The sequence below is a fragment of the Cajanus cajan genome, chromosome 6 (assembly GCF_000230855.2).
Source record: "Cajanus cajan strain Asha chromosome 6, NIPB_CcT2T_4, whole genome shotgun sequence".
Classification (NCBI taxonomy): Eukaryota; Viridiplantae; Streptophyta; class Magnoliopsida; order Fabales; family Fabaceae; genus Cajanus; species Cajanus cajan.
Genome location: NC_138522.1, coordinates 39,318,654 through 39,345,458, shown reverse-complemented (window position 1 = coordinate 39,345,458; position 26,805 = coordinate 39,318,654). Strand labels below are relative to the sequence as shown.

At 33.8% G+C, this 26,805-nt stretch overlaps 3 protein-coding genes across 3 annotated transcripts; 2 read left to right on the top strand and 1 right to left on the bottom strand.

Moving 5' to 3' along the window:
• Window positions 1–786: 786 nt before the first annotated feature.
• Window positions 787–8,783, top strand: LOC109798023 (cyclin-A1-4). The gene is made up of 12 exons (XM_029271233.2): window positions 787–1,258; window positions 1,379–1,577; window positions 1,946–2,318; window positions 2,469–2,608; window positions 5,461–5,553; window positions 5,870–5,996; window positions 6,150–6,232; window positions 6,330–6,406; window positions 6,506–6,539; window positions 6,621–6,770; window positions 6,869–6,997; window positions 7,608–8,783. Exons 2-12 carry the CDS (start codon window positions 1,410–1,412, stop codon window positions 7,668–7,670), a joined length of 1,437 nt encoding a protein of 478 aa, XP_029127066.2. The 5' UTR covers window positions 787–1,258; window positions 1,379–1,409; the 3' UTR covers window positions 7,671–8,783.
• An 8,073-nt stretch (window positions 8,784–16,856) lies between these two features.
• Window positions 16,857–20,281, top strand: LOC109797163 (cyclin-A1-1). The gene is made up of 11 exons (XM_020357101.3): window positions 16,857–17,134; window positions 17,235–17,637; window positions 17,765–17,901; window positions 18,006–18,098; window positions 18,284–18,417; window positions 18,527–18,602; window positions 18,705–18,781; window positions 18,875–18,908; window positions 19,450–19,599; window positions 19,694–19,828; window positions 19,972–20,281. The coding sequence occupies exons 1-11, from the start codon at window positions 16,970–16,972 to the stop codon at window positions 20,032–20,034; spliced, it is 1,467 nt and encodes a 488-aa protein (XP_020212690.1). The 5' UTR covers window positions 16,857–16,969; the 3' UTR covers window positions 20,035–20,281.
• A 3,174-nt stretch (window positions 20,282–23,455) lies between these two features.
• On the bottom strand, window positions 23,456–25,887 carry LOC109798018 (uncharacterized). The gene has a single exon (XM_020358205.3). It carries the CDS (start codon window positions 25,750–25,752, stop codon window positions 23,704–23,706), a length of 2,049 nt encoding a protein of 682 aa, XP_020213794.2. The 5' UTR covers window positions 25,753–25,887; the 3' UTR covers window positions 23,456–23,703.
• Window positions 25,888–26,805: the final 918 nt, after the last annotated feature.

Sequence of the window (26,805 nt, the reverse complement as noted above, 5' to 3'; positions counted from 1 at the left end):
TAATTTATTTATCAATTTATGTATATATTATATTGACATTTTTTCTATATTATTAATGTTTCTTTTAGTTGCTTTGAAATATATTTTATGAATAATCATTAAATTTAAAGTTTTAATAAATACAATTATTTTTTTTATTATATAATACTTAAAAATTTTTCAAATATCTGATAACTTATACATGTATATATAAATATATATAGTTTAAGATAATTATATTTTATTTAATAATAAATTAATATCATTAAATATCACATTAATGTGAAAGTCAAGTCAATTTTAATTTGAAAGAGATTATACATATAAAAATTTGTATGAAATCACCGAGATTGCCTAATAATAAATAGTTAGAGTAAAATGCACATAATTTATGTTCAAATCTTAATGACATTATTATAATCTTGTTAGATAAAAAAAAAGAAATTTTATAAAATTAATGAAGATCCATAATTAATGAATTAAACAAACAATTCATCCCACAATTAATTAATTATACAAGCAATTTAATAAATAACATATTTTTTAATCTATTTTCCTACATTACTATGTTTTGTATTTTATTTTTTTTATTTTTGTTGTTGTCTATGATCATGATCCACATATTATTTTCAAAGTTAACAACTAATATGTGTTTTCAGAATGTGGCTTCCACGATCATTATAGTAAAAAAATATGATATTTTAGTTTCTATGGATATTATTATTATCCCATTTTTAATCCTTGACATTTATTTTTATAGGGAATGCAATTATAGTAAAAGAAAAAATCTATACAACGATAAAGACAATTTTTTTTTTATAATTTTAGAAACTAAAAATAAATTTATATATATATATATAAACTAAAATAGAAAATTTAAAATTATAAAAATATTTTTTTATGAAACTATATAAATGGTAATTAGTCCATTATTAATTATTAACATGAGTAATGAGTAATTTATTTATTATTTTTTTACAAGCAATTTAATTATTTATTAAATATTTTATTTCGCAGGGATGAAATTTGTTGGATACGTCATGCGTTAACAACCCATGGAAACAAAAGGGCGGTCCAGATCTCATGTCGATTCCAATCCGACCGTCACAATTGTCCGCCTAAAACTCGAGCGTTTCGCGCTTTCAGAAACAAGTATCCGAACTCAAACTTTCTCTTCTGAGCGTTTCGTTCGCAAAGTAAATATCCTCTGAGAAGTGTTTTCCCTGCAATCCGAAAATATACGCTCGTCTTTCTCAATCAATCATCCATCACGCTCTAGGTTTGTTTTTCTCCTCTCTTCTCTCTCTTTCCGCCAAATCTAACGACCTGTTTTCTCTGTTCGTGCGATTCATTTCTTCTTTTTGCAACAAAACTGATCCTATCGGATTTTTTTTTGCAGCGAGAGGTTATTTTTTAACCCTAACAACAAAATGTTTACCCGAAACCGACGCTTCCTGTCCTCTCCCGAGAAGAGGTCTTCCGTTTCGGAAAATTCAAGCAAGAAGAAGGTTACTGCGGTGAAGGATCAGACGGCAAAGAAGCGTCCCGCTCTCGCCGATGTATCCAATAACAGAAGGGCCTCTTTCTCTAAGCCCATGGTACTCTTTAATAATTTTCTCTTACTGGTTCTGTCTAATTTTTTTAATTCGTTTTTGTAACGGTATTCTGAATTTGTGTTCCGTTTGCCTATGTTGTGATTGATGTTGAATCATCGCTGGTTATGTTTGCTCTGTTTATTGGCACTTGTCTTAGTGAGTTTGCATGTGAATTGCATGTATGTGTGTGCATCTTGTGAGAATGGTGTAATGACATGCGTGACGCAGTTTATAGTGAGGTTTATTCTCATTTTTATCAAAAGACTTGGCAATTGGTGTTGTCATCTTTAGAATTTTGTTTTAATGGGCAAGCATGGTTCATGCATACATAGAATTGGGATTGATTTCTATAAAGTTATTATTATTTGAAGGTTCCATGTGTGTCCAAAACTGCCAAGACAAAGAAGGCTGGTTTGCAGAAGAGAGGCACTTTGCAAGCCCCATTGAGTGAAAAATCAAGTCGACTGGTACTTTCCAAAGAGGCACATTCGACCAAAAGTGGTGAATCCAAGGATGGAGTTGAATCCTTCGTTGCCCCATTCATTGATAAAGTGGTTTGTGCTCCGGGGTGGACGGACATTTCTCCAAGTAAATCCTTTGGCGGCTCTGTTTCACAAAGTGAGAGCATGTCAACCAGGGATTCCTTAAGTTTGGAATTTGAATATGATAATGTCATATCCACCAGATCAATTGAGAATAGGACATTTAACATTCTCAATATTTCAGAGTCTTCAAAAATAGCAGGTATTGAAAGGCTGAATCTTATTTGCTCACCTGGCCCTCTGCTTATGCTTTGGCTGATTTAAATCATTCACATACCCTATTCAATAATTACAAGTTACAGACTGGAATACTTGTTTTACCGCTGTTTGCATACCTCCCCCCTTATTTCAGGGAGAATATGTGGTAGTGATATTGATACCATCCCGAAGATAGAAGCAAATGGAGTTGTGGATATTGACTACAGCATCAAGGACCCACAATTCTGTGCATCCATTGTCCATGAAATCTATGAATATTTGCGTGCATCAGAGGTTTGTTATCTTCATCTGTTTTACTGTTTAAATTCCATGTAATTCTCAAGGTGTTTCCTAGCAGAATAGCATGGCAATTATATTAAATGTTTATTATATAATTAAAATTAAAAATAAATTATGTATACTAATGGAGTCAAGGTATTTTATGTTTTTATTAAAGATAAAATAAAAATTTATATTAATCTATATTAATATATATCTTTCTTGGTAACTTTTTTAGTCTCCATCTTTTTGGACCATTATACTCTTTTACGTTAAAAAATTAGAAAAAATATTTTTTAATTAAAATTAAGAATTTGAAACTAATAAATCATTTTTACAATAATTACTTTTGATTTTCATTTTTACATGAATCATTTTATTTTTTATTTATTTTTTAATAACTACTTTTTTATGAGTAACTTCTTATTTTTTTTCTTTTAATTTTTTTAGCACAATGCAGACACGAAATACCTTTTTCTTACTAGTAAAAATAAAATAGATAAAAAATAAAATAGATAAAAGTATGCTGATGTAATTGGTATTATGATTAATTTATTATTTTTAAATTCTTGAATTTGATATAAAAATATTAATTTTTTAATTATATTTAAAATTTGAATAAATGAATATTTTTAAATATATAAATTATATTTTAGATTTTCAATAAATGATTTATGATTTATATTATAATATAAGATTATTTTTATTTATTAATAATTTATTTTAAGGTATTAAAATTTAATTCATAAATAATTATGATAAATAAAAATCAAATTAAATATAAAATTAAAATAAATTCTAAAAACTTTTCCATAAAAAAAAGTCTTTGAAAATGCTTTTGTCCAAAATAAGAGTTGACCAGAAAAATCAATTTTTTCTTGGAATTGAATCAGATTTTGGTTCTTATGTTGGAAAGCAATCCAATTCAAATCAAACTGAACTAGATTGTGTATTCAAGATAACTCAATAATTAGTAATATGGTCAAGAATTCAAAATTTTGTTCAACTAGGAAATTATCATTTATTATATATTTGTTTTTTCAGAAATTTTAAGATAATTTTTAACTTATAATTTGAATTTATATTTTGAATTGGGTTGGTGAGTTATAGGATGTGAAGTTAGATTAATTTACTTTTAATATTTGTAGACGTTTTTCTAAAAAGAAAATAATCCCATTCAAAATGAAATAATTTGGATTCGTTTTGATTTTAAAATCAAACTAATTGAATGGTCAATGAACAAATTAAATGATTGAATTGTATATTTTTTTTCTCAAAAGTCTGATTCGATTCAATCCACAAAGTCACAAACACTAGTTATATTGCAACCTTTGTCAAAATGCGAAAGATGAAAATATCCAATCTCACCCAACCGGTTCAGTAGAAAAAATTGGTGGTGATGATCATTTCCGTAACTATATTTATTACTAAGAAATATTATAACAGTTAAAATAAAGATTGAGATTGAGTTCTCATGCATCCATTACAACTTTCATATTAACTATTTTGAGAAGTACAGGAAATTGATAAAATAAAAGGATGGATACATGATAGGCATAGCTTTGGTTTTAGAAAATCAGAATTTATTATATCAACATTTAGCATTTGCAATACGCATGTTAAATGCTTATTATATAATTATTATAATTATAATTTATAATAAATTATATATAAAAAATAAGTTTAAATATATAAATTATATTTAAAATTTCTATTATATTTAAAATTAAAATTTATATAAATATATATTTTTAAAAATATAAATATTATATTTTAGATTTGTGATACATAATTTATATTGTAATATAATATTATTTTATTTATTAATACTTTATTTTAAATATATTAAAAATTAATTAACAAATAATTATAATAAATAAAATTGAATTAGATAAAAAATTAAAAAAATATCTAAAAATTCTCCCTTCGAGAAAAAATTCTTAAAACACTCTTGTGCAAAATAGTTGTTCTTATTTAATGTATAAGGGATTAATTTGTTTTCATCATTTTGATTTTTTTTTTAAAAAATATTATTGAGTTGATTTCCTTATTTTCCTAGTTGATACAAATTTTTGAATTCATGACCATGTAATCAATTATTGAATTGTCTTGAATTATGTCGTTCAATTTGATTTGCATTGATTGGTTTTCAACATGAGAACCAAAATATTATTCAATCCCTTGAAAAAATTGTTTTTTCATTTAATTTTAGGTTTAAACATATTTTTAATCTCTCAAATTTAGTATAAATTTATTTTTAGTCTCAAATTTAAAATTAGTTTTTTTTTTAATTTTTGTAATTTTAAAAATATTATTTTAATTTTTATATTCAAATTTTATTAAAAAATCTATCAAATACTATCTAACAAAATTCATCTACTAATATTTTATTAATAAAAATATTATATTAAATTTAATTATTATTACATAACTATCTCAAACTGTCACGCTAGATATATATAATTGAAGTTGTGAGGGTATAAAACATTCTATTGTAGTTTTATATATTGTACAACATTGCTAAAAGTTTATAATAAAGATTCGGTATAATTGTAATAGTTTTGTTCACATGAGGAGGAATTTTATATAACATTCAGATGCATCATTTGTACTTTCCTCTCTTTGGTTTTCCCTTCCCACAATTGTAATTTTTTTTGAACGAGTTTGACGTAGAGTAGGGTCACAACGAGAGCAAAATAATTAATAACATCTACGATTGAATGCTCTGTACGTTGACGGTGATTTGGTCCCACTCAAAAAGCCACTGTCTTTAATTTTGACAACAGTTAAACATGTGTGTTAGAACTATTGTATCCTTTCTCTCTATTTCTTTTCATCTTATGTTTTGGTCTAATTTCTGGTTTTAGAAAATTAAAAGGCCGTCTATGGACTTCATGGAGAAGATACAGAAAGACCTCAACCCTAGCATGCGCGCAATACTTATTGATTGGCTTGTGGAGGTAAACTATGGTGGGTAGCGGTATTGTCAGGGTGATATATTTGTTTTTAGAAATTTCTTTAAATGACCCAAATTTTCAGAATGATTAAAATTAATGATTTGTAAATTTCTTATTTATCAAGTACAAATTAGTCTTTAGTTGTGGGTTTCAAAAATACTGCGTGAATATATCTATAGACACAAAATCTTATTATGTTATGAGATAGAAAAACATGGGCAATTATAGTAGAATATTAAAATCCACATTATGTGTATGGGTTTCATTAAACTAAATCCTTCATTCAATTGCTATATTCAATGTTGTCTTTACATTGTAGGTTTCCGAAGAGTATAAGCTTCTACCTGATACGCTATATTTGACAGTAAACTGCATTGATCGCTATCTTTCTGGCAATGCAATGAACAGGCGACAATTACAATTACTTGGTGTTGCCTGCATGCGTAGGCTTCCTATCTCTTAATGCATGTTTGTTAAGAAATATATAATATATTTTCGTGAGTGCACACGTGTGTTTCCTCTCTTAATTATGTCCTCTGTTTGTCGTGTATTTATATCTCTATCAGTCTATCCCACAACCGTAAGCTTATAATTTGAATTTGCCAGAAAATACGAGGAGATATGTGCCCCTACGGTGGAAGAGTTCTGTTATGTAACTGATAATACATACTCTAAGGAGCAGGTTTGGATTTTGTTACGTATTGATTCATATCTGCGGCTCTGAATGTCTTTTGATTATCTTATTCTCCTAAGAGGATAATTGAATGAGATTACTGCAGGTGTTAGGGATGGAATCTGATGTGCTGAATTTCTTGAAGTTTGGAGTGACAGTTCCTACAGCTAGATGTTTTATGAGGTAATGACCAACTTTTTGTCTTATTATTGGCAAGTGCAAGTGGAAGTAAGTTGCCCAATGATTTATGAGTTGACTTGTGAATCGTGATCACAAACACAGGCGCTTCATTATTGTTGCCCAACGAACTTGTAAGGTATGTATTTTGATTGGGATTTTTTAATCTCTAGTTTTGATGATAATGACACTTACGATAATGGTTTCATACTATTTTTAGGTTCCATTGTTGCAGTTAGAGTATTTCGCTGATTATCTTACAGAGTTATCTCTTCTCGAGTATGGCATGCTTAAGTACACCCCATCGTTAATAGCTGCATCCGCCACTTTCTTGGCTAAATACATCCTACTTCCTAGTGAGAAACCTTGGGTAATGTATCACAGGAAACCTATTTAATTTACTGAGGATTATTTTTCATTTGATAGACATGTGTAATGATGCCGTGCACCTATGTTGTTTTGGCATAGAATCCTACACTAAAGCATTACACATGTTACCAAGCATCAGAATTGCGTGAATGTGTCAAGGGATTGCACTGGTTATGTTGTGATGGCTATGACTTACCTGCCATCAGGGAGAAATACAGCCAGCATAAGGTGAGAATAATCCCCGGTCTTGCTCTCTTATGCGGTTGTAAAGTTGGATGACTTAAAGCAAGTATACAATCGCATTCCTTAGTACTTGGCATTTTCTGCATCTTACCTATCATTTTCTATTTATTTTAAACAAATAGCTGATTAAGTGATATTGATCATATTTCTTTTTGTTTTGATAATCTAGTATTGAAAATATTTATTAAATACTAAATTAATAAAATTAAAAATAATTTAAGGAAAATTTCCATAAAAACTAAAATAATTAAGTTATAAAATAAATAAAACAAAACAAAACAAGCTTAAGCTTTTTTTTTTTTTTTTCAATTAAATTCTTTTAGATTGATGAGTTAAGCTTGAGCAGCTTAATCTTATTCGCAAGCCAAATCTAAACTTCAATGCTGGACTCCGCTTATTTATACCCCTAATTAAAAGGTATAAAGAGTTTCTTGGAATTTCATACATTTGGCAAGAATCACAGCGTGTGCTTATTTGAATCTCGTCTTAACCTGCAAGTTTCCCCATCTATTTATGGTTGAATGTATTGCTCTAATAATTGTGGCTTGAATTACTACTAATATGATATGGTTTCATGTTTTTTATGTGCATTCAGTTCAAGTTTGTGGCAAGGAAATATTGTCCTTCGTTTATACCTCTAGAGGTATTCCGCGACTAAGCCCTAATACTGTGATTCATGCGTGATGCGGTGTCCGCTCTGGAACTTCTGGATCATTGCAGTCAGGGGTTGTGGTTCTCTTCTCCTCATTCATCATACTTATATGGGAATTTAGATTAACTGTGCCATATTCATTTACGAGACACGGACAGCGTCCTTAGTCGTTGCTTGCCTTCTTCCTGTCAATGTACAGCTCACCCTTTGTTACGTTAAATGATGTAAGTGGAAATTACATGCCGATTGTTATATTTTGTTTGGAGTTTAATCAGCTGTGAAAATAAGTATAGAAGTTATCCCTTTTTATATTTCGACAAACTTAATAACTTGTCAATAAATCATAAAGGCTTGGATTTGACAAGCATTGGTGGGGAGAGTGGGGACTATATATAGATTGTTGAAGTGGGCTTTGTGTTGATGAATTCCCTTTATACGTATGATGATTGGAAATTAAATTCTATATATTATGTTTAAGAGATTTATTGATTTAACAATCGGTATTGGATTTTATTTATTTATCTAAATCCACATTAATTCTATTTTTTTGAGAGCACGTTAATTCTATTTACAACAATACTGCTGTTGTTTAGTTAAAAACCGAATTTAATCATAAAATTAAGCTTACTTACATTTTTTTAATCCATGAGAATTAAACTTATGCTAAAAGTATTTTTTTTTATAGCAAATCATGTTTAATCAATTGTGTTATACTTTTGATATAATGATTGTTTTTTAAAAGTAACTCCACAGAGTGAGACTTACTTATTCTAATAAAATTTTTTGATAGATTTATTTTACTTAATAATTCATGTTATATATTAAATTTTACTGATATAATTATTAAATTAAAAGTTTTTAATGTATAGACTAAATATAATTTTTTTACTCATATTCTATATTTAATTTTAATGGTATAATTGTTAAATTGAAAGTTCTTAATGCATAATGTTTTGTTTCAATAATTTCAAATTGAATGACAATCATAAAAGTATTTTTTCACGTTTATTTGAATGTATATAATGAAGTATCATATGATTTTCAATTTTTTTAAAAATTTTGTAGATTTAATTTATACATTAAAAAGTTTTAATTTAATAGTTGAATAGTTAAAACTTGATGTAAAACACAAGTTATTGAGTAAATTTATCTTTTATATATATATGTATAAGTTGAGTTACTTCAAGAATAACTTTAAAAGAGATTAATTTTCCTCAAATTTAATGGTTCTAATGAGTAACCCATAATTTGTTAGATTTTGAAAAAATGAATGATTATGACTCATCAACTCTTAGAATTACTTTAATAATAACTTGATCTCATCTCTAATATACATGTTCTTATTTTTAATAAATAAAATAAAGAAATATAATTTTTTCTATTAAGAAATCAAGTTTATCATTGATTCAAATGCAAGTACATAAAAAATAGTAATTAAAAATTTAAATGATAACTACACAAAACATAAATATAGATTTTTTATTTTTAAAATTGCAGTGGGTTAAATGGGTTAATTTGACTCACTTAGACTCAAACTCATTTGACTCACGAGATTAAATAAATTGGGTTGAAATTTAATCGAAATCGTTGTATCATGTTTTTTTGCTAACCAAGTCTAGTCTCATGGTGAGCTAAGTTGACCCATCAAGTTGGATCCATTTGACACCTCTATCTGGAACTAATTCATTAAGTGTGATTTGGATCATACCTAGTGTTACCTTATCTCAAAATGATGTTGAATGGCGTTAGGCAAGACACTCCTCACTCAATGTAGGGAAGTTGGGGACCTCTTTGGCATCCCTTTGCCCAACATGACTCCTTCCACGCCCAACACAGGAATCTAGGTTCGTCTCGCCTAACGCCACGAAGGCACGCATGGAATTGTCGTAGATTTTGAACTTCGCAAAATTGTTGCCTTTGCACTACGAGGCTTAGGATCACCCCACTACCCCTACCCTTCACATGCATCCATGGATGCAACATCTTCACTCTCCTTTTATCTTGAGTGGTGATTCCACAGTACTATTTGTTCTCCATAGCTTCATCCGCTACCCCACACTCTCTCTTAGGGTTTCAAAAGGTTGCACAATGAAAATCTAACACTCATTATTTTTGTTAAGTCAGACGAAGCAATTCCCAACAAAGTTTTGAATGAGACAAATATAATACATATTGTTATTTCTAACAAGTGTGTTAGTGTTTCAGAAAAACATAAGTATAGGCAAATTGAAGAATAGTGCATGTGCTACTTTTTATACTAGAACCAATATAAAGGAAGGAAAGCTTCAAGCATCACACGAAAAGGTCAAACGAAGCTAAGTCCAGCACAAGAAGAAAAATGATCAAGCTTTAGATGAAGCACATTCATGAAAGAGAAGACAACACAAGAAGAAAAATGATCAAGCTCCAGACGAAGCACATTCATGAACGAGAAGAAGTCCATATAGATCACAGACGAAACTTCTTCGAGTACCAGACGAAGATTAGTCAAGGCAAAGCACAACACAAGGATCAGATTAAACAAAGTCAAATGATAGATGAAATACGAAATGAGCATCAGACGATGATGAATCAAATACCAAAGTAGGTGTGTCAAGCATAACCTAGAGCGCAACATATGAACTCAGACGAAGGCTGGTCAAGAATTAGACAAAAGTTAACTACATATCAGACGAAGGACAACACAGACTGAAAAGCATTCTAGACAGAAACAAAGTCTGTCCATCTAAAATATTGACCAGACCAAAGAAAGTCAAAGCATTAATGACAAATGTTCAGACGAAGATCAAGTCTTGAGATGCACATGGACTACTAGATGCAGACGAAGACTGCTATGCAAACATTTGAAGAATCAAGTCTCAAGGGACAATTCAGGCATCGTCTACAATCATACAAAAGCTCTCAATATGATCGCGCGATGAAAGGAAGAAAAGAAAAAGAGGAAAAGCAAGCGCAAAAGTAAAAGCATGCATGTGTCAGAAAAAGTACATTACTTTTTCAGATAAAGACAACGCCTCTACAGCTACGATGACCAAAAAAGGACAAAAAGTTCCTAGGTCTAAATTAAAGTCAGACACTACAGCTAACAACATAGAATACTTCACGAAATGTCTATAAACAAGAAGCAACATTTAATGCAAGATCTAATGCATTAAATGAAAGATCGAACTAGTTATGAACGACTACATTCTGCTTCAACAAACACTTGCAACGGGCAGATATTATAGAGACTATATATATGTCATGACTTCAAACCTGGAAAGGTTGGTGAAGAGAGTGATTCTGAGCCTAAGAAGCAACGAAACCAGAGATAGCGCATACATAGTCAAATGTACAATATTGTATTGTATTTATCTCTGTAGACTAAGGAGTTCTAAGTGTAACTTAGGAACATAAACCTTAGTGAGTGTAGTAAATCTTTGTATCCTCTTTGTGACAGTAAACTACACACTCGAAACAATTTATCTATCATTTGTAAAGCTTGAAGAGACTAGGGAAAGAATACTTGTATAAGCCTAGAGAGGCTTCTCAAAGAATCCTCACTGAGAGCCTGAAGAGGCTGAGCAAAGAATACTAGTGCTAACGAGTGAAGTTAATGGGCCAGGAGTGGTCGATAATCCTCATTGAGAGCTTGAAGAGGCTGAACAAAGAATACTAGAGCTAATGAGTGAAGTTAGCCAACCAGGAATGGTTGATAATACTTGGGGACCAGGCGTGGTCGAGAATACTCATTGAGAGCCTGAAGAGGCTGAACAAAGAATACTAGCGCTGACAAGTGAAGTTGGCGGGCTAGAAGTTGTCGACAATACTTGGCAAACCAGAAGTGGTGATAATACTTGTACTTAATTGAAAATCTAGTGGAACCCTTCAATTGAAAGAGACTAGACGTAGCTCAGTCTGAGCGAACCAGTATAAAATTTTTTGTACTATTTATTTGTTTCAGACGCAATTTCGTTTAGTTGAAATCATACTAAAAATTTCGTCCATTACATATTCTTCACTGCAACTTTCTTTAGACGAAAAATACACCTGCTTAACTCATTATGTTAAGAAACATTTTCCTTGTGCAAACGATAAAATCTCATACGCAAAATCTTTTGTTGAGCTAATCCTACACAGTTTTTAAGTCTTCAAAATAATATTTTTATTGGACGAAAAGGAGTCTCTCTGCGAAAATGATTTTAAAATTCCTTCGTACACACACATATATTCAACCCCCCTTCTATGTGTTTTTCCTCTAACTTCAATTAGTATCAGAGTTTGACCCCTTGGGTTGAGCAATTAACATTGCAGGGGTAGAATACGATCCATGGAAGAATGAAGGACAAACGGGAAGTTGAAAAGCAAGAAGGACAAACAACTGGTATAGGCAAAACAGGTATCAACTCATTTACTTCAATGAAGCATGTTCCAAATGTTATAAAAGTAGATCACATCAAATACATTGGAATATTAATATATTTACTGTCCAGTTTCGTTTGAAACTCAATAGGAAAACAAACGTAGTAAACCACTACGTCTGAATATCCCTTAGAGTGCAGTAAAAAATAACTGCGTCTGAGAATCTTCGTCTGATAAAGTGTCTAGATAATTTCCCTTGCGTCTGAATATACAGTCCTTGCGTCTGAAAATTCAGTTTGGCATATTCCTAATGAATGACCTTCATCATTAAACTTGAAATCTGTCTAGAGCAGTCGGAGACAAACATTCTCCGCATTTAAAGGATAAAAATTTAAATAAATGAGTAACAAAACCGTCATTGGGGGTTTTTATTTGAAAAGACAGATCTTTTACCCTGAATTAAATGCGAGTTGTGCATAACACACGTCACTCTGCACGAGGAAGGCAAAAGGGCTCCATGTCAAACAAATAATAATAAAAACAGAAATATTTTTCTGTTTCAAAATCCTTATATCTTCCCTCGTACTCACTATCTTACTCCATACTCTAAAGACCTCAAACTTTCAAGTTTTCTCTCTGAGCCCAAAACCCTAATCACTTCAAATCTTCCTCACTCATTACAATGGCTACCCCAACTAAGAACGCTCCAACTGTGACCATTCCCATAGAAATGCGCAAAGCCACTGACTGCGCCCATACCTTCTCTATGGAGGTAAAGCCAGTGATGTATCTAGAACATCACTTCAACATCAGTTAGATGAAGGAATGGGGAATACCCATCTACGAGGATTTGGCTGACTGTGGAATCTTCAAGTATTTCAACATCAAGGAGGTTGTATACCCTGGCTTGGTGAAAATGTTCTATGAATCCCTGAAGGCCTCTCAAGGTTTCTTTGAAGGAACGGTGCTTGGAGTAACCGTCAGAGTCTGTCTTACCACCATCGCACAAGCCATTGGGTGTGAGAAGACAAGCACCATCTACCACAAGGGGTGGATGTCTAATGTAGGTGGTCTGTCCCAGGTCACCAAGGTCCTTCACAAGGAGGGTGAAGGAGGACCTATAGCCTACAACAAGTTTGAAGATAAGGCTAAGGTCTATCAGCAGATACTGAACAAGTCGATCCTTCACAAGGTAGGCGCCAAGTTCTGCTTGTTCTAGATGATGACTAGAACCGCTTTCAACCTCCCTCAAGTCCTCTTTCAGCACTGGAGAGGGTGCTTGAAAGACAACAAGGAGTTCGTGGTTCACACCATGATCCTCAACAAAATCTTCTAGGACCACAAAGTCTACCACACCTTCTTTACCATTGAAGAAGAAGAGAGACAGAGGATCATGGCAATGAGGAGAAACAAGAGGTTGAACCCCATTGTCTTTAGAAAGGCAAACCTAGGGAAAATGCTAATAAGCTACAACATCTTTGACCCCACAGTAGCCTTGAAGATAAAGAAGGAGATCGGAGGAGAACAACCGATGACGCGTTTTAGCAAGAAGCGCCAACCCTCTCTGTCTCCAAAGGAGGATAAACCTTTGGTTGTTGCTGCACAACCAGCAAAGAGGAGAATGATCCTCCAATCCGGATCAGACGAAGAATCTGCGTCTGATGTAGAGGATAGCCAACCCATAGGGAAGACACTGAAAATAAAAGCTCATCTACCTCCTCCAGCTTCCTTCTCCATGCTTGCACGTTGACCTGCCTTTGGACTTAAGCAGAAGTCTCCTCCCTCCTCTCTAAAAGAGCTTGAAGATCAGTCTAGACATCCTCCATCTACGTACTATCTTCTAAAGCATTTTCCAGCCCTTACTGTTAAAGATCAAGTCATTTAAATACATTTAAGACCCTTTATTATCCTGTAATGGTTAGATGTTACTTTCGGGCAGAATTGTTAAGTATTTGGTTAGGCTGAGTACTTCTTGACCTAATCAAACACTTCAACTTGAATTAGAATTACTATGTTTATCCTTCTATAATAAAAGGCCAACAATATCTCAATTTTAATACGTATCCTATACAAACATCTAATCTATCTACTCATTACATGTAATACACATTTTTTAATTGAGGTAAACTTGGATAGTTTAATAAGAAACTTTTCTAATTCTCTTTTGTTGGAGAACCTCGAGCCAAATGAGTAAGAATAAAATTGTCACTATAAAATGAAATATAATATGTAATAATAATAAAAGAATAGCATAAAGTGCATAACAAAATAAGTATTTTTTTTATTAAAAAGAAATAAGTGTTAGAAACTAAAATTAAAGTTTAATAATAATAATTTTGACATATAAATCATTTCATTAATTAATTGACATTTATAATGTTTCTTTTAAGTTCATTTTTCAACTTTTATGTTCTCATTCATTTTGTATAAAATTTTGTACAATATGATTAAAAATTTAAATTTTTTTCTTGTGGATTTTTCATGCAAATTAACTTCTTTTATGAATTTTGTTAGGTTTTTTTTCTTCTTCAAGATATGCAATGATTTTGAAAAAAATATGATTATTTCCTTAAGTTTATTGAAAAAACAATGAAACTTTTAATTTTTTTTATAGGTTTTCATACAAATTGTATTGTATTAGGGACGGATCAATGTAATTAATTATGAGGGCAATTATCCCCTCTAAGTTTTCTATTTTTTTACTTAAATGCATTTAATAATAAAATACGCCCCCACAAAAATTAAATACTATCTTTTTAAAATAATGATTTTTTGAAATGAGTACTGTAAAATTGTTATAGATAAAAATAAGAATAAATTAGTACTAATTTTATTATTTTTGTCATAAATTTTATCATTTTATTCTTAATTTAATACTAAACAAACCACACAAAATTACAAATATATTTTAATAAAATATATCAAATAAAAAGAAGAAATTATCGATTGATTTATTAAATAGTTTTAATTTATAGAAAATAAGGCATTTAGTTTTTTTCATGAATATATATTTTATAAAAATTTATTATATTTTTATTTATAAAAATATTACATTTCTTTATCCTACTAAAAAAAATTCTAAATCCGCCACTATATTGTATAAAATAACTTAACTTCTCTTGCAAATTTTTACAATAATAATTTACAATAATTTCTCTCTTTTTTATTTAGTAAGAGATAAATACATAAAATCGTAAAAAAAATAATCAATGAATACATCAATAAAGTAAGAAAAAGATGTTTTAATATCACAAAATATTCAAATAAAAATAATTATTATTTAAGTAATATCATTTAATATTTAAATCACATATAAAAAAAATAATATTATCTAATATATTTTGGTCCCTTCAATTTTTATTTATTTATTTATTTGTTAGTTCCGCCACTGAAATTTTATTATGCGTCTGATTTTTTAACACAATCCTCCAAATCATGAACATGTCTTTATTTTGCAGGTTAGAGCGTGTTTAAACTACCAAATTCCCTGAAATGCTGATGATAATTGTGTGTTATCATACACTTCACTCAATTGTTTTTAAGTAACAGATTTTTAGAATTTTTTCTTATTTATATATCAATTTCAAAATTTAATATTTTTGGTTTGGTTCGAAATGGATAAAGAGAAAAAATTAGGTGTTAGTTCAAAATTTAATATAACATTGATTATGTTTTCTTTTTATAATTTTTTTTATCAATTAGTATATTCTTGTTTTGACCTAATTTTTAATTAGTTTAAATATTTATTATGAAAATGGAAATAAAAAACCAATATATATTTATTAAGATTCATAAAATTTATTGCATTTTTTCATACATAAAAACCTTAAAAGAGATATAAAAAGAAATAGTAAACATTTTTCAAGTGCAAAAATTACCATTCTGCTAAAGATTGTGTTTCCCTAACAAAAGGAGATTTAAAAATGGACAACTTCTTGAAGCTCAAATTTTAAAATGAACAATTAAATTAGCAATTTTTTTCAAGAGGATGTGTTTGATTTTCAAAGACATGGCTCCAAATCATGAACATTGCCATTAGTTTCTTTTGATTTGCGTGTGAATAAGTCACCGAATTCACAGCCAAAAAAAAAAAAAAGTCACCAAATCCACTAAAATGCTAGCAACAAGGGTGTGTTGTGATATAACATTTTTTCACGTGTAAAACATAAAATTATACAAAAGAATTTATTCCCTTAAAAAAAACAAAAGTTTAAATTAGGTAACACTCCAAGTAGAAATTTGAAATTTGGCCAATTAAATCGGCTTAAGAGGCATCTTATCTTAATCTTAATTGAATTTCTAAAAAAATCCTCCAAATCACAATATATTTTGGTACCAGTCTCATTACATTACCAAATTCAGTGGGTGTCTGCGCTGTGATTTTACATTCCTTAAGTACAAAAAAAACACCACCAGTATTATGTTAAACATTTTCTTCCCTTAAAGAAGGGAAATTTAAATTCCCAATCCCGTTGAAGCAGAAATTTGAAATGTGCAGAAATGGAAAATAATTTTCAAGTAAGTCGCAGGCACGCACGATCACGGTTGGGAGTTGCGAGTCGTTTGGCTGGCTAGCCGCAAACGACAGATCCAGTGACCGTTTGAATTCAAATTCAAACAATGAAACCCAAAGCTTCGAATTCTCGGCCTGTCCCCCTTGCCTACGTGGCCGTAGCAGCCAATCGTAGGTCGCTCTTAGAACCAATTTGAAAACCTCGGCAGCGTTGGGCCCCACACGTGCGTCCCCCGCTCCTCACCCAGCCCAATCCTACGGCCCAGATCCTCCTCCCATTTCAAACCATCCCCTTTCCCCGCCTCATTATTAAATTATTATATAAATAAATAAATTCCACCAAATTTATTACACTCACTCTCTCTTTCTTTCTTTCTTTCTTTCTTTTTCCAAACACACACAGTAACGCTCTCTTTCTTGCTTCTTTCTTGAATCTTAGCGACAAATCAAAATGTCCAGCCAGAACCGCCGTTCCTCGTTTTCCTCCTCAACGACGTCGTCTTTGGCCAAACGCCACGCCGCAACCGCTTCCTCCGAGAACAAGGCTCTGGCCAAGAAGCGACCACCGCTCACTAACCTCACCAACACCGTCGCTCACCGCAACTCATCTTCTTCGGTAATAAATTACAATAATCCATCCTTTTAACTCACTCCACGACATGCATTGCAATTTCAAACTGCTTTAACATTCGCTCATGTGAATTTCGCGTTGCCAGGTTCCTTGCGCAGCTAAAGTTGCGAAGACCAAGAAAGAGGTTATTCCGGCGTGCTCAGGCAACAAAAGACCTACATTGGCCAATGTTAAACCTTCGAATGCTGTTGTTTTCCCTAAGGCTAGTTCTCTCCCTGAAAGGAATGTAGCTGCTGCTGCTGCACCCCCTCCTCCTCCTCCGTCAGTTTCCGCCACCGTCGTTGTTCCTGCTCCGAGCACTGTGGTCGATGTTTCACCGAGTAAATCAGATGGCATGTCGGTTTCTATGGACGAGTCAATGTCTTCGTGTGACTCTTTCAAGAGTCCTGACATTGAATATGTGGACAACAGCGATGTTGCAGCGGTGGATTCAATTGAGAGGAAGACATTCAGCATTCTCAACATCTCTGATTCGGCAGAACCAGCAGGTTTCGTTTTCTTCACTTTTGCTAGAAAAAAAATATGAAATTCTTTGGTCATATACGTATAACAAATATCAAATAATTGCCTTCTAATGTGAGATGTTATTATTGTTATTGATTGATATTTTTGCAGGTAACATTTGTAGTAGGGACATACTTGTTGAGTTGGAAAAGGGGGACAAGTTTGTCAATGTTGATAACAATTACGCGGATCCGCAGCTTTGTGCAACCTTTGCGTGTGATATCTACAAGCACCTTCGTGCATCTGAGGTAAAGCTAAGCTACATTTGAACTATTAATTGTTAAATGTAATTATCAAAGTCATTATTGTTTATACTAAGTAGACTTATGAATTTCAATTTTTGAAATCTTAGGCAAAGAAAAGGCCTTCCACAGACTTCATGGAGAAGGTTCAGAAGGACATAAACCCCAGCATGCGTGCTATATTGATTGATTGGCTTGTGGAGGTATGATATGTTTGTTCATAGTCGATTGCAGTGAGCTTTAACACGTTAAATTAAAAAATGTGAGCATTATTATATTGCATATGGGGATATTTAAATAATATTTTATTTTTGGGAGTAGGTAACATGGCACCATCATACCACATTGTGTATATGGATATAAAGCTAAAGTCAATTTCTAATTGCAGGTGGCTGAAGAGTATAGACTTGTACCTGATACGTTGTATTTGACAGTAAACTACATTGATCGATATCTTTCAGGGAATTTGATGAACAGACAAAGGTTACAATTACTTGGTGTTGCCTCAATGATGATTGCCTCGTAAGGAACCATACAAGTCCCTCATTATTTTTTATTCTGTCTCTAGCATTGACATAAAGGCATTAATGCAGTGCCAGTAACAATATTTGGATTTGGTTTCTGTTGCCAGTAAATATGAGGAGATTTGTGCCCCTCAGGTGGAGGAGTTTTGTTACATAACTGATAACACCTACTTCAAAGAAGAGGTTTGGCTTGAATTCTTTTCCGGCTTCAACTTATCTGTTTATATATGGTAAGGCCGTATGGTATTTGAGGGCGCACATCTCAAGCAAAATCATTTGATGCAGGTTTTGCAGATGGAATCTGCTGTCTTGAATTTTCTCAAGTTCGAAATGACAGCCCCAACAGTAAAATGTTTCTTAAGGTATTTAACGGATGACTATGAGATTGACCCGCTTGAAGTTCTTTGACACCGTTCTAATACAAAACTTTTTTTTTTTTTGTTTATGATTTACAGAAGATTTGTACGTGCAGCTCAAGGAGTCGATGAGGTATAAACCTCACTTAAGTTTAGTATATTTTGTTCAAACATGTTTATTGACTCTAAATAGTTACATACAGTTAGAAATGTAAGAAAACCATAGGGTCTCGTACCATTTACATCAACGGCTTTTCTAAATTTTGGGCTTTGGATAACGATAACCCCATGATTTTAACGTACGCGAGGTTACGAAAACCTACCAATTATTTATTATTTATATGCAACAAGAACTAACCTAGCGAGAGCTGATAAATTTAATTCACCTTAAATTTAACTTTAATTTAAGGAAATTATTGTTATTTTTTAAAAAAAATTCGTGAAGCCAAGAAAAGATATTATTTCTTCATAACAGGTTGGACCCGTTAGCTTAGCGTTTTTTGTCAAGTAATTTACAAAAATTAACTTGTTCTTATAGTCAAATGAAACATAACAATAAAAGTGGTAGTAATAATGCTATAATCAAAAGAAAGCACCGACGGTTGCTATAATTACTATGTTAATATGAATTCCATTTCTGAAGTATTGGCCCCCTTTTTCCCATGGGTTCTCAGGTCCCTTCGCTGCAACTAGAGTGCTTGACAAACTATATTGCCGAATTGTCTCTCTTGGAGTACAGTATGCTTTGTTATGCTCCATCACTTATAGCCGCTTCTGCTATCTTCCTGGCCAAATTTATACTTTTCCCTTCAAAGAAACCATGGGTATGCTGCTAATAACATAGAATTATGTGTCCCAACTTGTAGGTGTTTTATGTTTTTGGTATGCTTGACTTACTATTTCTGATTTTGACGACAGAATTCCACATTGCATCATTACACGCTGTATCGGCCTTCTGATCTGTGTGTTTGTGTAAAGGATCTCCACCGTCTTTGTTGCAATAGCCCTAACTCTAATTTGCCCGCAATTAGGGAGAAATACAGTCAGCATAAGGTTAGTAATCTCGTTGCCTCATGTTAACCACAAGAATCTGCTCAAGAGTTGTTTTTTTTCTTTTCTTTTTCTCTTTTTCTTTTTTATTAATATTTTTGATGAATGATTTGCTTACCTTCTCTTACAACTTATTTGTGTTTCAGTACAAATATGTGGCCAAGAAGTGCTGCCCTCCTTCAATACCTTCAGAATTTTTCCAGAATTGAGCAGAGATGACAGTCTAATTTCCGGTTGGTGTAGGCTTAGATTGACATAACCTTGTCTCGAGAGAAGACGCGCTTCTCTAACACTGTACAACGTAGTTGCCAACCCTCCATCTTAATTACAATTCTTGTATCTGCTTTTATTGATGTGCACACTCTTGTGCACACAAGTTCACAAAAAAAATTCAACAAGCAACTTGTTTACGATTATTTTCTAATTAGAATTAGAATTTTATTTTAATAATCATCATTAACCTTGTGTTTGACTGGTGAACAATAAATATTAAAGCGTTTCGCATACGATTAAAGTATTGCAGATTAAGTGACAAATTTAATAACGCAATGGTAAACATTAAACCAATGCTGGTGAACGTTACCTCAAACCCACCCAAGCACATTTTACTTTTAAAAATGGCATTAATAAACTAAAAGGGTTGGTACAATGTGTGTAATATACTTCGAAGCTAATCAAGCTATGTTAAGTCAATTAAAAACAGCACAATTTTAACGGTTTTCTTTTTCTTTCTTGGTGCTGGTTCTTCTATCAAGTGGATCCACTACTAGAGTTAGATATGGCTAAGCAGCAAGGCGTAAGAACATTTATTTATTGCCTAACAATTTATCCAAATCTTAACCTAAAGTCTCTTTGTTGGAATTGTATAATCAGAGCACAACAAATTTGGAAATGTCTTATTCGTTCACTGTAACACCCCATTTTTTTCTTATTTCTATTTTTTTATTTTAGAGGGTATTTTGGTAAATTTTATAAAGGTATAGAGGTGATTTAGTAGCTTGGAACGGGCTGTTCCGGCATTGGAACGGGCCGTTCCAAACTACCAAATTGTATGTTAGTTCGTAGGCCAGAATAGGCCGTTCTCAAGTTGGAACGGGCCGTTCTGGACTATTAAAAACTGCTTTATACTTTAAGTGAGAACGGGCTTGGAACGGGCTACGGCAGTTGTGAGTAATAAATGCAACCAGAACGGGCCGTTCTGGTTTGGGAACGGACTGTTCTGGTTTGGGAACGAGCCGTTCTGGTTTGGGAACGGACCATTTTGGGTGTGATTTTTTGCCCACGATTTTGGGGTCCAGAACGGGTCGTTCCGAAATTGGAACGGGCCATTCTGGCGAAGTCTGAGGCCTATAAATTGAGCTGTCTGCCACTCTGAAAAGGCACACCTCTCATTTTCTGATTTCTTTTCTTCTGCTCTCTCTTCTTTTCCCTCTACTTTTTGCTTCAGACCGAGGAGAACCCAGCGAGGGAGACCAACCAAATCTCGTATAAATTCAGCTTCTACGTATCCAGGTACGGGGGAAAAGGGGATTATATATATGTAGAGTTACATGAGGGAATTGGGTAGAGGAAGAACCCTTAGGATTATGAGTAATTTTATAATTATTTCTGTTTGAAGAATTATTGGCATTATTTGATTCTGTATATATATAGGACAACAAATATATGATTTGTTTGTAAAAATGATGCTCTAGGAGAGAGAACGAAATTATAGAAAAGTGTCTGTAGGTTAAGTTTTGGAAAAATTGGATTATTTCTGTTTGAGGAATTAATTATATCATTAGTTTCTGTATGTGTTGAGGATTATAAATATGCTAATAATTTGTTGAATGATGATCTAGGAGAGAGAACGAAATTATAGAAAAGTGTCTGTAGGTTAGGTTTTGGAAAAATTGGATTATTTCTGTTTGAGGAATTAATTATACCATTAGATTCTGTATGTGTTGAGGATTTATAAATATGCTAATAATTTGTAAGAATGATGATCTAGGAGAGAGAACGAAATTGTAGAAAAGTGTCTGTGAGCTAGGTTTTGGAACAATTAGGAATTTTACTGTTTATGATGAAATTATATTAAATTACTAATTCTATTGGTTATTATATTAATTTATGAATATCATTGTTATATTATTTGATAAAAATTGATGATTTAAAATGTGAATTGCTTGATATGTATGAAACCTATTATTTTGGACCTACTTGATGTGTGTATGAAATTGAGTTATGAGATGAGATGTTGTATGGATGTGAATAGGATTATGATTGTAGTTCCTCACACTAATGACTAGGGATGGCACGGCCCCTGGGTAAGTGATGCTACAGGGAGGGCGTGACCCTGACATGATGTGGGATGAGTAAGACAGTTAACACGTATCACTTATGTCAAATATGACAGCCCTGGCATAGGGTTAATTGTAAGAAATTGTGTGAATTGTAATGTGAGTGTGGTTCCTCACATCAATGACCGGGGATGGCACGGCCCCTGGGTAAGTGATGCTACAGGGAGGGCGTGACCCTAGCATGGTATGGGATGAGTGAGACAATTAACCCGTATCACTTATGTCAGTTGTGGCGTGGCCTTGACATAGTGTTAATTGTAAGATTGTGTGAATTATGAATGTGAAAATGATAATGTTAATTGCAAGATTTGAGATAAATGGGTGTGATTGCGAATTTTGAAGTGAAAATGATGCATGATTGATAGAGTTATGATGTATATAGAAATGCTTGTAAATATTTCATTGTAATGAGATTACATTGTTGTGTATGTGCTTTACATATGGATGTTTTCTTTTTTCACCGTACAAATTGTGGATGTTTTAGGTGAGGAAGATCCTGCTTCGAGTGGCATCTAGTATGCCAACAGTTGAATTGTGGGGATGCTCTGATATTGTGACATCGGGGCAGAGGATTTTTTTTAGAACATATGTTTTTATTTGGATTTGGAATTGTAAATGTTATTTTTGAAAACAATTTATAAACTCTTGCGTTTCATTTTTATTATTGTGGTTATTGAAGGATAATTTTGAAGATTCTCATGTGAACCCTTTTACCGAAATTAAAAAATTTATTTGTAAGTTTTCATTATTACAATTGTTCCGGTATTGGAGATCACCGCCGAAGAACCCTTAGCGATACCGAGCTAAAAGAACTTGACAACAATCTTGACCTAGAACATTTGATAAGAGTAACCCTCTTCTTAGACCTAATCATTGTTATATATAATGGTGTAGCGTTACAGACATGAATCGCACACTTCTCTTTATGATCCCATAAATCACGCCTCATTATGGACTCGTAACTCCCGGTATTTATTATTGTTCCCACGGATTGTGGGATCTTATTGATTGATTGTCTGAGTGAGCCAGTGAATCTTCCCATATTTGGGTCCCTATTATGGGCTCGTCATTTTGCCGATGTGTCTCGGGTCGGCCAATGAGAGACCACCATGGTACATAGCTCTCCATGCTCGAGCACTAAGGTGCGAAGAACATGTCAGATCAATATTTTGCCGACCTATTTCGGGTCGGCTCATGGAAGACCACCACAGTACAATAATATATATGTTGAGATAGTAAGGATGTCACATTCACTGATAATCCACTATGGCTACATAAAGAAAAGAACCAAGACATGAAACAGCCCACCTCTTCAATTAAGTATAAGTAAACAAGAATCGGAATAAATAATAGGGTTACTTATTGACAGAAACATAAATCTTAACATAAAAACTTTGAGCATGTTTGAAAAACCATTTTTGTAACAAAACGTAAAAATATATTTTTCAAAGCACTAAAATATAAAGTAACTAATTCTATCTAACAATAAAACAAACAAATACTTTGTCCCACATTTAATCATACATAGTAACAGACCCGTTACAGAGCGCATCGAGACTTAGACACAGCCGCACCTGTGGTATTGAGCGTGATGTTAAGAAAATAACAATCTTGAAAAGAGCAATAGGGTCCACCCTTGGGCTTCTCGACATTCAGCGAAGGTATATACTTTGGCGACCAAGCAGGGGTTCCATCCTCGAACGAGCTATGAGTCAACCTCTTGAAATCCGACCCATCCAATCTAATGCTGAATACTTCACCATAGGGCAAGGCGGTATCAGGGTTGGAGATTGGCTCAGCAGATATACCCGCATAGTCCGAAGCAAACACTACACTCTTCCCATCCGGGCTAAAATGCGGGTGGTTCACCCTCCCACCCGACCCGCTTTTCATCAACTTCCTCAACCCGCTTCCATTGGGGTGGATCAGGAACAGCTCGTAGCTCGCAGTACCCGGGGCATGCCGGTTCGACGCAAAAACGATCCATTCCCCATCCGGTGACCAGTTGCACATGGTGTCATTCCAAGGACCTTCCGTCAACCTTCGAAGCTCCTTCCTCTCTCCACCCACCGCATCCATTATGTAAAGGTTCTTATAACCCGACCGACCCGACCGAAACACGATCCATTTCCCGTCCGGCGAGGCCGACGGAAACGCGTTGTTGCTCCCGTCAAAGCTCAATTTCTTCACACTGTTTCCTTCGTCAACGTCGATGGACACTATATCCACTTGGGAACTCTCTGAACCAAATGATTCCCCAATCGCAGTGTATACCACACCCGCTCGAACCGGGTCCCAAGCGGTGGAAAATGCCATCGCGTCCGAAACCTTACGCAGATTGGAACCGTCCGGGTTCACCACGTAAACCCCCGGCACGGCGGTGTACGCGATTCGGTCGGCGGAGGGTGAGAAAGACGGGAACTCACCGGCGAAGCGGAATAGAGACAGACCAGGGACGGGGCTTTGAACGTTCTCGAGTAAGAGCTGAGCGTTGGATTCTCCTCTGCATTTGTGGTACCCCACTCGGGATGAATCCGGTGAGATAAACGGGTTGTAATGGTGAGAAGTTGGCGAGACCAAGCGTGTTAGCTCCTTGAATTCATTATTAACCAGATCGAATAGCTCGATGTGCCGAAACGTTGACCCTGCCCTTCTTGTTGCCACGGCCATGAACTTGTTGTTGCCTGGTGAGGTCGCTGGTGTGAACGCGTGGAGACCCGGTGGGGTGACTCGTTCGATGAGTACCGAGTCAGTGGAAAAGGGAGCTTCGGAGGGGAGAATGGCTCTGTAAATACTCCACCATTGGTCGTGGGCCCTGCGGTGGAAGTAGAGAGTGCGGTCATCTGCCCAGGAGGGCCAACCAGCGTCGTCAACGAGTTTGACTCGGTGAGTTCCATCGCGAGTGTGGAAAACGTAGATGTCTGTTGTGAACTCTTCTAGTTCCCCGGCCCAGCCGTGGGGGCCGTAGGAAGCAACCGCGGTCCAGAGACCGGAGGGGGAGAGGGCTGGGCTGAAATCAGTGAGGCCGTAAGGGGTGAGCCTTTGGGTGAGGCCCGATAGGAGGTGTGTGGAGTAAACTGCGGCCCAACTGGCCCGTGGAACACCCGGGTCCTCGTGGGTGGATACGTATAGTAAATATTGGCCATCGGGGGTTACACTGGGCCTGTCTTTCATGGAAACTTGATGAGTGTGGGTGGGTAACAGAGGGACTTGGATTCTTGTGTTTTCCAGAGCGGATCTTGTTTTAGATGTGGTGGTGGAAGTGTAAACGGCGTCGTAGTATACAGTGGGAGAGCCGTTTCTCTCGGTGATGTAAACGAGATGGAGAGGAGGAGAGTGCGTGGGGAGTTGGATAGCGGAAGCATTGGAGATGAAGTGGCCGTTATAATTGACGGAGTGGCCATCGGTGAGTTGAAGTTGTTGGTTAGGGGTGAGTGGTAGTTGCTGAATTGGGAGAGAATAGATGTCGAAGGCGAAGTTAACTCTGGCGACTGTGTTGAAGATGATGGTTGTGGGATCTGCAGAGCTTAGAGCTAACAGTGGCAGCAGTAGCAGTGCCGACAGAAACGGTGAGTGGCGTGTCTTCATTGTATGTGTTGTGTTGTGGTTGGAGTGGGGTGCACTTTGCTTTTAAAATCGGAACCGGAGAGAGCACGTGCCTTCTCGCGGCTACTGCGGCGGAGTACTACAAGTTTACAACTGTTTCCAGAGGTTCCAAACTCTCTCCATCACTTCTTATCATGATTCAATATTATACATAATTGAGTGAAAAAAAAAATATTATACATAATTATTTTTTTATAATCATTTTAAAATTCATTTTTATTATACTATGATTTTTTTATTAATCAAGTTTTTCGAAATACAATAATATATGTTTTTACTGCATGATTATTAAACACTTTATAAAATTTAATTACTTAATTTATTTATTATAAATAAAGAAGTCGGATAACTTATTTAATATCTTGCCTACCACGCTTTTGGGCAATAACCCTCCATCTGTAACGGTGGAACTACTAAGTTCTATTTTTACGAATATTTATTACTTATTATTTTCCTATATAATAAATTTCCTCATGCTTTAGTGGACCAAAAACGCACACGATGAACTACTTGAGAATTAGGTGAATTCTGCGGTACACATAACAAGTGAGATGGTAGACGGAAATATAATAATAATAATAATAATAATAAAAATGAGATTATCAGAATAAATTGAAGTAAAACAAAAAGAATTAGAAATTTTAATAGAAGAAATAAGTAAAAATTAAATTTTAATATTTTAAAATAAATTAGAAGTATCAAGTATGGGTCTAGGTTCAATTCTCATTGCGATCATCTTTATAATTTTTCTTATCTTTACCAAAAAAATATTTATCAAAAATAAAAAATATAATTTTTAAATATTCAAAAATATCTATTTATATAAATTTTAAATATAATTTATATATTCAAACACAATATTTATTTGTATATGTTCTTACCGGAAATTTGTCGTAGAGACGGTCTTTCGAGCAAGATTGGTGAGCCTCCTTCGCGGGTACGCTGGTGCTTCAAGATGGGGGTGGTACCTGCAAAAGAGACTCCGATGCCAAAGTTAGTGTTTGTGGGAGTATGAATTTCGTATAAGTAATGCAC